At 36.1% G+C, this 14,828-nt stretch overlaps 1 protein-coding gene across 1 annotated transcript in view; it reads right to left on the bottom strand.

Annotated features, from left to right (window-relative positions):
* TRDN (triadin) overlaps positions 1–9,306 on the bottom strand; it is a 108,836-nt gene extending 99,530 nt beyond the window's left edge. The window contains exon 1 of the mRNA XM_030944752.1: positions 9,096–9,306. Coding sequence (XP_030800612.1) covers positions 9,096–9,117 — 22 coding nt within the window. The 5' untranslated portion in view covers positions 9,118–9,306. The remainder of the gene's footprint in view (positions 1–9,095) is intronic.
* Between the last annotated feature and the right edge of the window lie 5,522 nt (positions 9,307–14,828).

Below are 14,828 nucleotides of genomic sequence, written 5' to 3'. Positions count from 1 at the left end.
TTTTAATTTTAAATGTATGCTGAAACCTCATCAATATTTGTAGCTAACCTTGTCAAGATTTCCCAAAATTGTGTTCTCATATATCTGTAGTGGTTTTCCACATAATTTCCAAAGTTCCTTTCTTTCCAGAGTAACAGTGACCTAGTAAAATTTCCCTTGTGATTGTTCTTACATGAGCTCTGTATAAAGAAAACAACACATCCCTGGACACTTCTGGTTTGATAGGAACTTACAGGCAAAATACAATCAAGTTGTATTACAAAATCTATGGATATCTCCTCTCATGATAAATGAAAGGAATAGGCATGGAGCTGTGTCTCTGAGCAGAGGGACACACTGCACTTATGTCTGGAAGGGGAAGAAAGGGAGGGAGTAAGCTGGGAGAGTTTTCACTTCTACTCATCTGGAAATTCATCACTTCATCTGATTTGCTAACAGCAGAGTAGAGCATTACATTCTCCAGAGCATTTCATGTGGCTTCTATGTAATCAATGAATGCAAAATCACAATGTTAGAACAAGAGATGCATTTTAGGATAATAGGGCAGGTCTGTTTTTCTTTTTTTTTTTCTGGGAAAAAAAGCGCTTGTATTTAGTTTTAAGTTGTTGTGCCTCTTACTAAAGTTAAAATTTTATCAAGCATATTTACTGATTAAAAACAAAAAGAAAAGTTTTTTGTGCCCTTCCATTTCTGAATCAGCAAAAAAATTGTGTTCTCAGAATTCACTTTCTACTGCAAAATAACATCTTCATGGACTTAATAAAGTGTGAGATAAATTTAGGGTAAAGCAGAAGTTGTTCTGCTCCAACTCAAAGGATGCAGTCAGCCATCTAGTCATGGAGCTGGCCTAGACAGGCAGGGTTCACATTCAACATCTACCACAGATCTTTTGCTATAATTATGTTATACTAACACTCCTGGTAAAAAAAATGCAGATAACCAAAAAAAACCCCAACAAACCAAATCAACAGTAAATATAGAAAAGGATCAGTCTAATTTTGGATGCCTCCCTGTAAAATGCTCACATTTTCTACTCCTATCATGAAGGGTGATGCAAAACACTTCCAGGAAAAAGAGAGTTTTAATGTTTTTCTTAGAAAAAGTCATTGAAGTTATACTAAATTTTTATGTTGTAGTTGCATTTTAAATATTGGGATTATAAGCTATTCAATGTATACAATCTAGACTGTACAATACATATGGGTTATCACTTCTTTGGGGTGTTAAGGTGTGTCCCACTCCAGATGTGTTGAGGTACTAATACAGTTGACTTCAGTAAGAGTTGCATGGATAGTCCTGAAGTCAAAATTAAAGTCCTACCTGCTAAAGGAGGAAAAGGTCAATGCAAAATAAGGACCTTAACATTTGAATAGATGTATTAAATTATGCCTCTAGAAACAGTAAAATAGTTACCAGAAAACTATATTTATGGTAATTGTGTCAGTTGTGAACAGCCTCTCAGCAAAGACTGAAACAAGATTTAGCCTTCCTGACATGCACAGAGAACCACAACTTAAATCTACATAATGGAATATAGGAAAAAATTGAGCTAATTTACATACCAAAGGAGGCTACAAAGGCTCAGATTCATTGTGCCTTTGACAATTTGACTCCAGGCAAAGGTACAGAGATACTTTTGAAGTTGTGAGAACATAAGCACGTAGAGGGAGTAGCAACTCTTTACTCATCACATATTTGTAAAGGATTTTCTAAAACTATCTTTGAAGATACAAAGAGGAGACTCCTCTAGTGAGAAAGTTTTTCTGTGCCTGGCATTTAATAGTTTCTTTTCTTATGGTAAATGCCTTTGCATGGCACCAGGCAGAACTTCTAGACCAGATACAAGATCATACTGTGCTCTCAGACTTATTCTAAAAGAAGGTCAAATCTGCCCCTGGACTCAAGTGAGGCTTATTCAAGACTTAAAGGTGCAGCTTTTTCATTCTGATTTGTAAGGATAAAGCTCAGCACTGACTATGATTTTGAGCAACTGAATTGACTTGAGTGAAAGTATAAGCGTAGGTAAGTTTTAGCATATGAACTATTTGGGATAAAAAAGTAGATAACTCCTATGGTTTTTTTTCTCTTTAGTCTCCTCTACATTTCATGACCTGTTTTGTTAGCTCATCTCTTTTTCTCAAAATATAGTGAGTTTAAAGAATAATGCAGCTACTTACAGTGTGCTTTATGATTTCATCTCATTATGTTTTGCATTTAGAGGAGGGTGACAAAAAAGTATCAGAGGCTCTGAAGAAAAGGACACAACATGGGACAAAACAAGATCTGCCAGCAGTGTCCTCTGGTATTTCTGCTATCTATTGGTGTCACTATCTCTACCATTAGTCAAAGATTTGGTAGCCAAGTACTTGCTTCACAATTCCCAAAATAGACTTTCTTACATAAATCAACGGTGCTGTAGGCACATATTAGGAAAAAAACCAGAAGCTAAATCTTTCTGGTCCCTTTTGACCACATAGAGCTTAAACACACTCCCACTCAGGAATCTAAAGTCTGAATGGCTTGTTCCTATGCACTGAAGCAAGACATACTATATAAAGGTACAGGGATATGACTAAAATATTAAATATTTTAAAAATGTTTAAAGTTTACAAGAGAACATGATAGCAGGATCATAGGGATAATAAGCACCCCTGGTTGTCCTAGCTTTAAGCTAAGTGTTCATATGCAGTGACTTTATATCTTACTTCTTGCTTATCTACTTCATGTACTGTATGACCAGTCTGGTCTGTCAATGTAAAGCACCAAGGATATGAAGCCTCCCTGTCTCTGCAACTTCTCTTTGACCATACCTTTGGTTTGCTTTTAAATCAGTAAAAACTGTATTCCTCTTTTACACCTCTCTGAAGATATTTCAGTATTACTGCTCAACAATCCTCCTTTTTAAGACCCACATAAATGAGGCTGCAGTGGGGGAATATAGGCAGGGAACGAAATTGCTGATGCTTTTTGAATCATAAGCTAAAGTTTTCTATAAATGTAATTTTAAAAAAATTCCCTTTAAAATTAAAAATGAATTTAAGAAAACCCTGTGCTAAGGACCATACTTTCACAATATTACAATTTTCCATTACTATTTATAGAAATCACAATTATTTAAACAAAAAAAAAAAAGAAGAAAGCTATGATCAAGCCATTAAAGTTAAAGAAATCACTGAATTGTTGGAAATCACTGGCTAAGTAGATGCAGTCAAATTAGGGCAGCCTTTTCTTGAGAGTATAGCCTGTTTGCAAATGCAAAGAATCTGTTCCTAATTTCAATTTATTTTATCATTTGTACTCAATTATTATCTTATTTATATCAAGGACTAATGAGGATTAAAAAAAAAGTAGATTTATTTTCCCCTAACCTTTGAATAAACATTACATGAAAGAAAATGAGCTCTCTCAGTTATATATTCTTACAGGATGCAGTGGCCAAAAAGCTAAATTAGAAATAGCACTATATTTGTTTAATAAATCATTTAACTTATCAAGAGAGCTTATATTTAAAATGGATTTTTCCTATTTAACCAATTTCTATTATCTAAGTATGTAAATATACACATATAAACAATTTTTAAATGCTGGGTTTGTACCATTTTAATTGAATTAAAATTTACATCCTAATGAAGCTTGACAGAAACCACAAGTAAAAATGAAACCATTATCTAGCAAAAGAGAAATGCGCCATTTACCATTCTCCAGCATTAAAAAGCAACAACAACAAAAAAATCCCAGTATGAAAAAACTAAGAATCTGGATAAATTACTCCCAAAATATAGAATTTTTTATTAGACAGATATTTAGGTTATGTTTCTCTCTAAAAGGCACATATTTAGTGAGGAGGGCTGTATTTTATTGCCATATTGGTCTCTTTTGAGAAGAAGAATGATAGATGACATTTGCAAAAAACTTGAAAAGTGCTGTTTTGAAATCCAGGTTTCTTGTTTGTTGATTTAAATAATTACTAAAATTGATGAAAATCTAAAAGTCTTTACAATCACTTGGATTTAAAGCAATTCACCCTCTACTACTGTAATACAGTTTACCTGGTAAAGTGAGTAGTTTGCATTAGTTCAATCCTTTTAAACAGAGAAGAAACCAGTGACTGTCAGCATCAGCATGGAAAAAGTTTTTCATTTCTGTAAATGGATGAGATGCTTCAAATGGGGTAACTCTGATTTGTTTCTCTCTCCTCAGTATGTCCAGAACTGAAGCCAGACCTGTATTATGAAATGTGTTAAAGTAAAACAGTTTCTGCTTTCCAGAACTGAGCAGTAAAAAGAGAATAAATCTACCTCTTACTCAGTATTTATATTGCAGGCAACGGGTGAAAGTGCTCCAAAATATTTCTAGACTAGATTTTTTTCCAATGTTTAGGTGTCTGAAGCTGTAGGTTGGGACATCTGAGAATGTAAGTAGTTGCACAGATTTCATTTTTAGATCAGTGGTAACTGATTTTCCCAATAACTTGAAAATACTAGTAGGATTTTAAAAACATTTCTCTATACATAAGTAACATTAAAATATGCTCCAAATACTTAAGATCACAAGGTTCTTTGTGCTCTTTCAAAAAAAAAGTGAATAAATATTCAGACCTACAGTCCAGCTCTTTGCCCACAACAGGAGCTAACTGAACACATACAATTTTAGCCTGTTGTGTACCAACATGATGCATTAGTTCAGCCCTCTGGTTAATGGGTTTTCAGCCTTTGTGCTCTCCAGAGCTAAGCCCCTGACTGGTTTATAGGTTTTCAATCTTCCTACTGTCCAGAGCTAAGCCCCTGACTCTCTGAGGGGCTACCTATAGTAGTGAATTGTGTGTAAGCGTTGCCTTGTACCAACTGAAGGTGCATAAATACTGTATCAGCTTTGAGTAGAGCTGTCCACAAATTCTTAAATCTAAAGTCAAGCTAACCATGCTTGCCTCAACAGGCTATGTATGAGAAAACACCAAGGCTGAAGCCAAGCCAGCATGGTTGTACAGGCCCACAGTCACAGGGGAATATAATTTTTAAGGAATATTGGTAAGAATTTGGAGCTTCTGTTCCCCACAAAGATTTTTTCACAGGCAGACCTGGGTTTTCTGACTTTTTTTTTTTACTTTGTGTAATTAGGCTGTTGATTTTACCTGATTGTTCTGAACTAGAACAGACAGATTCCTTAAAAAAATCTTAGCTAAAATTGTTGTATTTTCCTTACCCTGCTGTAACAGGTATACTATCTTCTTCCTCATCAACATTGAAAGGCAGAGAAAGACATTTCGAAAATTTGCTAGGTGCAAATAGATTCTATATAAACATCCTAGCTCCAAGCATAAACAACAGTAAGAAAGGAGGGTAAGAAACACCTCTTATGCCTTTAGTCATCAAAATGAATCATCTAATCCAATTTATTCATCTAGGCCCCTGTTGCAGTCGGCACAACTGGCACATCCAGCAGCAACTCATGAATTACCATGAGACGTAGCTACCTGCCTCTTGCTTCTATTAAACATTTTGCCTTCATTAAACATTTTGCCAATTGAATACCTCTGTTAGCTTCTGATCATCACACTCATGAAATAACTGGGATTTTACTCTCTGGCTCTTGTGTGTTATTTCTCATACAGTAATAGTTTCATGTCTGTTAATCTTCAAGCATACACATCTTTTTTGCCTTTTGAAATGGTTTAAATCTTCAAACTTTTCATAGTTATCCAATAGCCTGAGAAAAGGGCTGAAATGCAGAAGCTAATTTTGATTTTGTCACTGACAAGCTGTGTGTAGCCTTGGGGCTAGCCTGTCTCCTTGCAGCCTGCTCCCAGACAGAGGAAATACGTAGTTGCACAGCTCTCAGCAGTAAAATAAGGACCAAACTGTGACTCATTTTCACATTTCTATTTGACTCCTGCTTCTCTCTTGCTCCACTGGGGAAATAAGTTGTGGCAGACAAACAGCTGGCACAGAAACCTTGTCTTTCTCCTCTCCTCACCTTCCTGGATTAGATCAGTGCACAGTCTCCAGAGCATTGCAGCAAGCAGAGCTGAGTCTCTGTTCATTATTCCCTGCGTGGGAGGATGAAGTGTCAGGGGATGCCCATCAACCTTGCACTGTGACCTGCAGGAGATTGGACTAGAAAGGACCAGCTATAGTGCTGGTGCTGGAGCTGTTGTGCACACACAGATTAAGCTGTACATTGGCAGAAGCCATTTCTCAGAGGTGTCAGCCTTTTGCTGTTTGTGTTTCAGTGGTGGCAGCTCCAACTACGTCTGCCACTGAGTCCAGTCCAATCCCTGTGTTCATAGACACAGTGGAGTAGCATAGTTTGAGAATCATGGCTTTTTAGACAAAGTCTTAAGTGGACCCCAGAAAAGATCCTGGCTGCTACAAGAATACTCGGTAACTGCTTAAATTTAATAATAACAAGAGCAATAATTACTACTCATTGTAACAATATGGCTAATACTAACAATAATATTAGATCCTGAGAGTATAGCAAAGACAGAGTACTTGTTCCCTGTACTGAGTCTTTTCACTTTTTAAAATAAAATTTTAAGGACTTCCACTTTTTAATAGTACATTTCTGTGACGGCAATGACAAGTAATAGGAGAATGCTGAAGATAATCCTTTGGAATCTTCTCCTAAATACTTGACAGCTAGAGACATAGGTCCTGCCAAATTTCTAAGGACATTTATGAATTGCTGTCTTCAGGGATCTCATTTTGTCTTTCACAGTGTACATTTCACCAGTATTTCCACAACTAGCAATTTGTAGCTGTGTGAAAGAATAAGTAGCACATGTGGGTTTGGGTGCAAGTAGACAGTGCAGGGTAATTGCTTATTGGCTACATATTTAAATTACTTAATCTCACTGTCATTATCGTGCTGTTGACCTGAAAGAGCTCCCCATTGCCTCTGTTCCATCTCTGAATAGATTGTTGTCCTGACACAGGCTGCCAGAAAGAGAACCCTGTGCACCAGCGCACCCTGCCAGCCCTGGGCCAAATCTCTAAACCAGCAAGCGCACTGTCCTTGGCAGTGTCTGCATCACTGTTGTGCCCTGCTCTCTGATGTGTCAGGATGGTACCCCAAAGGCAAGGAGCCCAAGAGTCTGGCTCTGTGACTGACAGTGGAAAAATGGTTATAAATACCTATTGCAAGGAGCAAGTGGTTTAGTTCTAGCAAAGTCATGAAGAGCCCAGCAAATCATGGGCTGGGAGGTGGTATGGAAAACAAAATAAATCATGAAAACAAAATAAATTGTGTGAAGTAGCAGGTAGTTGAATAGCTTTTTGTTTATCCAAACTATATGTTGCTGAAGTTTATATCTAAACTTTCAGGTTGTAAGTGCCAGTACTAGCCCCAGAGGAAGACAAACTGCAGTGAAACATTAGCTTCAGGCTGAATTATTACTTTTTGCCATAAATAAAATCTCCATCTTGTGGATACAGTGTTTAAAAATCAGTCAATCACTACAAGTGCATTCCAAGTACATGAAAACAAAATAAAACGAAGCCAAATATAACTAAACTAAACTAATTATATAGTTTATTTGCCTGTCGCATGGAAGGTCAGCTTACTGGGGAGCTGATGCTCCTTATCATTTGTCTATGCTTTGTACAAAAAGCCCCACAGAAGACACACACTGTTACAGCTGTAAAAACACTCCTGTAAAAACACTACAAACGAAATTTTAAAAAATTCAGACCCTACTTTCCTTCATTCAATGGTCTTTTGTTTCATTCTAGAGTCTATAATTTTCTTTCCTTAATAAGCTAAACGACTGAAAAGTCAGACTGGTTGTAAAGTCTTATAAGTTTTGCCATTAATTTTGGACCAAAAATCTCGCTAATTTGGTTATTTCACAGATTTGCCTCATAACAGCTAGAAAATAAACAATGTTTCCAACAAACCTTGTTAAGAATATCTAAATAAACCGGGGTTAGTATTTGGGTTAGGGCTGTCAGGCTGAGCCACCTGTTTTGGCAGTACTTGCAGCCAGAAGTAAATTATAGATCAGTCCAACTGCTGATTAAAAAATCACATTGCTTCCCTGATGTGGCTAACCAGACATCAAGTAAGGATTGTACTACTTGACACAGTCCTAACATTAGCCCTTAAGAAGGAACAGGATCACTTTCTAATAGCACTTAATGCAGATCCTCTTACAAGTATGAACAATAAAAAATGGAAGATGAAAACAACATCTTTCATGCACTGAAACACCACAGAATCTTGAGAAGCAGAATAAAGTAAATCTCAGAAGACTGTTTAAGAGCATTTTTTTGTATTTTTGTCATTATTAAATTCAGATAAAGAGTGGAAAAAAAGTTGGAGTAAAATTCAACTAAAATATTCCATATTAAGAGGGTTGCATTTTAAATATATCCCCCCTTCTGACTTCAGCTGATAAAATATTGTTATGCATCTAAAATGTACTTTAAATATGAATGGTCAGGAAATATTAAAGTACATGGAACATTCACATTTTAGAATATGTATTTATTGGTTAATACAACTGCTTTTTATTTTTGCAGGCCAACATCTGGCATATTTATTTCAGTACAATTTTCACTGACTCCCTTAGAAGTCTACCTAAATAAGGATAGCAGAGGGCTTTTTTACCTTTTACACTTCAGTAACTTCACATACACTTCAAAAATACTCTGTCTTCCCTATGGAAAAATCAGGGCAAACAAATTAAGATGTTCTGACTCTGGTAAATCTCTGATTATAAGTGACTACCAAAGCTTTTTTCTGAGCAAAGCCTTGAGAACAGAACCCTGAACTTCAGACATTCCCTGTTTGTATCACTCTGATGGAGGTGCCTAAATAATGGTGTTCTGCAAATGAAACTAAGGTTATTTTTAGAGGTGTACAGAGAACTTGTTTCAGTAACTGGTAAAAACTCAGGCTACAACAGTGAAAAAGTACAAGAGAGAAGAAAAAAAAGGAAAGAAAAATAGAAAGGAATGCAGAAAACAAAATTAAATGATCCTGGAGTGAAAACATTATTTGCTGAGAACAACAAATCATTTTGACAGGCCAGTTCACTTATACTGTTAAATCACAAATCATTTTTTGTTAATTATATTTCAAAAGAGTTACTGTACCTTCTGCTGTTATCTCAGCCATGATGATGGTAAGAGATATTCTGTTTAAAAGGTCAAGATTTACTGTGGCAGCTTAGATAGTACTTCTGGGTTGCTGACTCTCGCAGGACTTGCAGAATGAGAAGGAGGGAGGTCCTCTGCTTTTTCTAATTGTGTTCCTTCTTCTTTTATGCTCTCTGAAATGTCTGTTTCCTCTGCAGACCTGGCCTCCCAGAACAGCCCAAGGCCTTCCAGAGGCAACACTTAAAGCTCAGGCTAAAGTATCAGCTTCTAACAAAAATAGCCATGCCTCAGAGTGAACCTTCAGCACGTTTTTCTAATATCTTCAGAACCATGCACACCAGAAATAAAATGTAAAAAACCACAGCTCTAAACAGGACAGGAATGCATGGAGAGGCAACAAAAATCACAAGAACTGGGAAAGAACTGCTCAACGCTCCTACAGCCTTGCTAGCATAATTGCAGTTCTTTGGGGGGTATGTCAGGAAACATGAAATATAGAGTTCAAAGTAACCTTATCCATCCCAGTACAACTTTATTCTTAGCACACTCAGTGCTTAGCACATTCTTCCTGGCCTTATTTGGCTTGGGGAGGGTCCTATGAAGCTCACCGCTGACTAAAGGGGAGGGTAAATTTAGGTGATTTTCTCCTCTTAGATTCTTAGTTGCAGTTCAGAACTTATTAAAACACCAATTTGAACCAATAAAATTGGCTTGGATTTTTTTTTTAGTCCTTTTCTGATTTGTTGTAATTATCACATATACCTGTGAATTTCATCTAAGTATTACAGAACACTGTTAAAATTTTAATAATAATATTTTATATAGTCTAGATACATGAAGGCAATATGTAAAAATATTAAGTAGACCAGATCTGGTTTTCTGGGTCTGATTCATGGAAATATTTAAGTAGCTCAAAAATTCTGTGATTTTTAAAAAGATTTTATAAAACTGAAAACAAGTAGATTCTTAAAAGCATTTAGAGTAAAATATTAACAATTCAAATAAGAACAATTATTTTAAAACCTGAGCAATCTTTTCCTTGGACGGCTTGCAATTCCACAGCTGTAGAATTATGTATGTGGTCAATAGGTTGAAAATGAAATTAGCAGAAAAGTGCCCTCAAGCCAGCAAACCTTTACATAAATGTCATCGTCACATGAAACCAGAAACCACCTTTAACAGCTCTTGCTAGGGACCCTATAGTCACCTTGTCTCTGCTACATGAGCTGGCATTAACACTTCTCATCTTCCCCCCTGGAGATATTGGCACCTGGCTCTGTGGCAAAGTGTGGGGAAAGGAATCTATTTATCCAATGCACAAGATGCAGAAGCAAATGTTCATTGAACAGCAAAATCACCACCAGGTTTTTCCTCTTCCCTCTACCCTTAACACATTTCATACCTGCCACCTGTCTGAAAATGGTAGCTTTTTCTAGCCAAAGCTTGCAATCAGTGCTTGAGCCTCTTCTTTAGCTCTACTAACCTAGTATTTTGCACTTACAAGGTTTGATTACTTGATGCTAAGTGCTCAGTGTTTTTCTGATCATCCTTCTAGCCCTCTGTTTGCTCCTTTAGCTTGTTCTTCAGTAGATCCTCCTTACTAAGGCTGATAAAGAGATTTTATGTAAAACCTTATTTGTTCAAAAATACTCTTTCATGAGTACCTAAATGGTCTGAGGAGTCACATTCACATATCAACAAAGCAGCTGCCCACAAAAGGTCAGTTGTTAGTAAAGGATGATACTAAGGCAAATCCCTTGTTCTTCTTAATTACTCTTCTGCTGAAGCAGCTCCATTTTATATGAACAGTTAAATATTTGGGGTCACCTATGTTTTGATGGCTTTACTACTTGCTTAAGATGTGAGATAGATCATCTGAATACCTGAAGCACAGAGCTAATCAATCCTGAAAAGTCAGGATTTTTTTCACTTGTATTCCTATTCAATTTTTAAAAAATAATAAAGTATTCATTTTGGAATGTGGGGAGAGAGATAAATGGGGAAAAATAATGTCTGAATCTTTTCATGTTTTATGTAGCAAGATCCTGAGATTGTGGACTATACCCAGACATAGGTATTTGTATCACTAACTATATGTGCATGATTGCCTGTCCCTCGCCAGTTTACATTGCAGCTCCTACCACCTGCCCTCCTTCCCCCATGCCTTACTCCCTTGTTACTATTTATGCTTACCCTCAATCATGGGCTGTTGTTCTGAAATCAAAAGAGTATATATATAAGTAGAGTATAAAAGAGTATAAAAGAGTATATATAAGAGTAGCAGAAGTGAGAGAATCCAATTTGAAACCAATTTTCCACATCATCAGCCCAGTGGCCAGAAACAGAAGTGGTTGGTACCCTCTGCATCCCTTGTATGCACAAAATATTCATTCTGGGAAGAAGGCTAAAGATGACATATGCACCCATATCTTACATATATAAGTGTTGTGTTAGGCAACTGTATTGGAAGGTGCTCCCTTTAAGGAGGTAAAAGTCAAGAGATCTGAGTGTCATATTTACTAGAGATAATCACAGCCTTCGTGAAAATACACAGAACTAAAATAAAACAAGTTATGTGTATGTGCATATATGTTGAATCTGAAAAACAAACATTACCATCTGGAAATTATAAAGAATATCACATTTATTCTTTAGAAGTCTAAGCAACCGAAAAATCTGAAAATTTTTAAGGGCAAGTTTGAAGTTTTTCTTCAAAATCTTAACCTTAGCTGCTGATTCAATTTAGGAGTTTCTTTTAAACTAGTCTGTGAAACTCATAGTACACAGAAACTGCAAAATTTATATGAATCTTCATGCAACAAAGTAAACATTTTCCTGACCTAATTTATATGTTGAAAATTTCATTTTAGTGGGAACCTTTTCTGCCTAACCTGACCAGAAATATTCTTTTGTAAGATGTCCTGTCTCTCTCCTTGCTCTTCAAACAACATGGAAAATTAAAAATCTAAAACTACTTTGGTTGTTGTAAGTGATATGTAAACCTGGACACACACAAGTTTCTCATAATTTCTTCTGATTATGCCTTGGGCACAATGAGAAAGTGTTTTTGCCTCAAGTTAGCAATAAATATTCTGCTTCTGCTCACAGGGGTTACGTGGTAAATGAACTGTCCTGGGATCAGTTCTCACATTCAGTGGTGGGAAGGGAGGGAGGGAAGTGCAGAAACATCTACACCCTCACACCAGATTTCTCAGATACACAAATCTGTGTTAGACAAAATAAATGACAGTTCTCTTTTCTCTATAGTTGCCTGGATAGGGAAAAAAACAACAATACTAGGAAGAGGGGAGAAGGACATACTATATGTTGCTACTAATGTCTGCATGTAGCCACATGCCTTGATTTCAGATAATGCATATTTCACTTAGAACCCTAACTGATGGAACAAAATAAAGCAATTATTTGAGCAATTTTTTTAGGAAAATGCCAGAGGTTTATTGTTTGTCAGACTCTAATGCAAACTCCTGCTTATTAGTGAAAAGTTTGGTTGTTCGTATAATCAAAGCAGGAATATACAAATACTTTATGAGGTCATTTTTGGGTTATCTTGATGATATTACTAAAAAGGGAATTAGGAGAGACAATAGCTCACATGAAATTATGAGGTAAAGAGAGGAGAGACTTTGATACTGATATAAGAAATTATTGGAGGAATTGAGTATAACAGTAATTCAATAAGAAAATGCAAGACAATATTTGAGTTGTCTGCTAACCTGTTATTGATGAATTTTCAGAGTTCAGTCCTACTGAGAATCAAACTATTCATAAGAAAATAGTTTTGTATCCCAGTGCATGCTCAGCAGCACAGCTGGGTCAAGGAGAGGAAACTTAACTTTAACTCTGATACTCCCAATGATATCCCCAGATCACATGGGAGTATGTTGTTATCAGAAACACCCAGCAATCAACTGATAAGGACTAAATATAGGATGAAAGTATAATGCCAAGGAGCGGGTGAATGGTACTGAATCTAGTAACAAAGACATATGCAGAAGCAAATATAGGATTAGAGTGATGTCTGCCAACTGAGCTTTGATGTACGTACAAAGCTGGTTTCCCCTGAAACAGACTTTTAGTTTTCATGCTTTATTTTTCTTTAGGAATACTGTTACTTCTAGATGAGATTTTCATTCAGCCCCACTAGTAATACCATGTTTTCCAGTATGAACTGGAACACACATTCTGGTGTCTTTGAGGTCTTGATCAGCCAAAGATATAGCTGCGACTTTCTATGGACCATTAGACAACTCTCAAGTAATTTTTTTCAAAGTGTGATTTATATTTCATAATTAATGGTTGCAAGATTTTTTGAATCAACATGGCAAAAAATATAGGCATATTCTGGATATTCTGAAGCACACACACACAAAATACAAAACAAAGCAAGACCTTGGTATCACATCTGATCTAGGTTAAATCTTGGCACATATATGTTTGTCTCATAAATCAATTTGCATCATTTTTCAGAGAATTGCATACATAGTACCTTTAAACAAGTTTTTATTTAGTATGTAGGAGACAGTAGATTGAACTCCATAGTAGATCTGTCCTACATTTAATGTGAAGTACTGACAGATAAGGAGCTCTGTCCCTGTAGGCTGACTGGTCTGAATGCAAATCAGCCTCTGCCTGGGGACAGCTGACAAGCACACTGGGTCACATCACCTTGGCACTCTGAGCTCATTAAAGGACACTTCAAAGCTATATGATAGAAACACAGCAGGTACTAAAGAAAATATCTATGACACTGACTATTCTGCTTTACTATGGATGATACCACTCTTAGTCATTGTACTGCAAAACTGCTGAAGTAGCTTCAGTCAAGGTGTGTGAATAATGAACATTTTCTAATATCCAAGAAGGCCAACTGATTATAAAACTATTTCCAGGAAACAAGAACAACCTACTTAGTCTTCTTGCAAGCTGGCCAAGCAGGCAATCTATGGCAGGAAATCAGACTAAAGCAGCCCTCTAGCTTAGGAGAGTTGAGTGTTTTCAGTGTTCTCTGATTTAAGTATGAAAATTATATTATACTACTATCTAATAAAAATTATATTATATTACTATACTACTTATATAACTTATATTACTATAAGCTGTGTTCAGAGAGGGCATTTATTGCAGTACGCCAAGGTAGACTGCATTTGGATGACCTTTAGCAGCTCCGTGTAACATGTTTTTCTTTTTCCTTTGATTATTGCTATTCTTAATGAGTATTGTTTTATTAGCACCTATGTGACTTTACTTTCACATCTAGAAAATTACTCAGAAACTGTTTCACAGAAAAGTTCTATGACACTGAAAAAGGGATATCTGGAGCTGACCCTTTTTAAGAAACAATGACAAAAGGTACAGTATAATAATCCTTTTCTTCAGGACAATCTCTATCCAAGCTTGACCATGGACAGAACATAGAAAGTTGCCAAATTATTATTAGAGATGGGGATTGACTCTGACACAACATGAATTTCCCCTGTCAAATACTGATTGAGAACTGTTCAAATATACCAAAGTATTTGGTGTTCGATCAAAAATGTCCTTGCAAAGCAAAATTACTTCAGTTCCCATGATCTTCCTTGAGAATAGGAATTTTCTGAAAAAATTCACTGACTTTTAAAAAAATTATTTGAAACCAAATTTTTATGTTTAAAGAACAAGACTTAGAAATATATCACTCAGAAATACCTAGACAAAGAGCAAAATTGCTCC

This window comes from Camarhynchus parvulus, chromosome 3 (genome assembly GCF_901933205.1).
Source record: "Camarhynchus parvulus chromosome 3, STF_HiC, whole genome shotgun sequence".
NCBI classification, from domain to species: Eukaryota; Metazoa; Chordata; class Aves; order Passeriformes; family Thraupidae; genus Camarhynchus; species Camarhynchus parvulus.
Note: the sequence above shows the minus strand (reverse complement) of the source record. Positions and strands in the feature narration are given on the sequence as shown.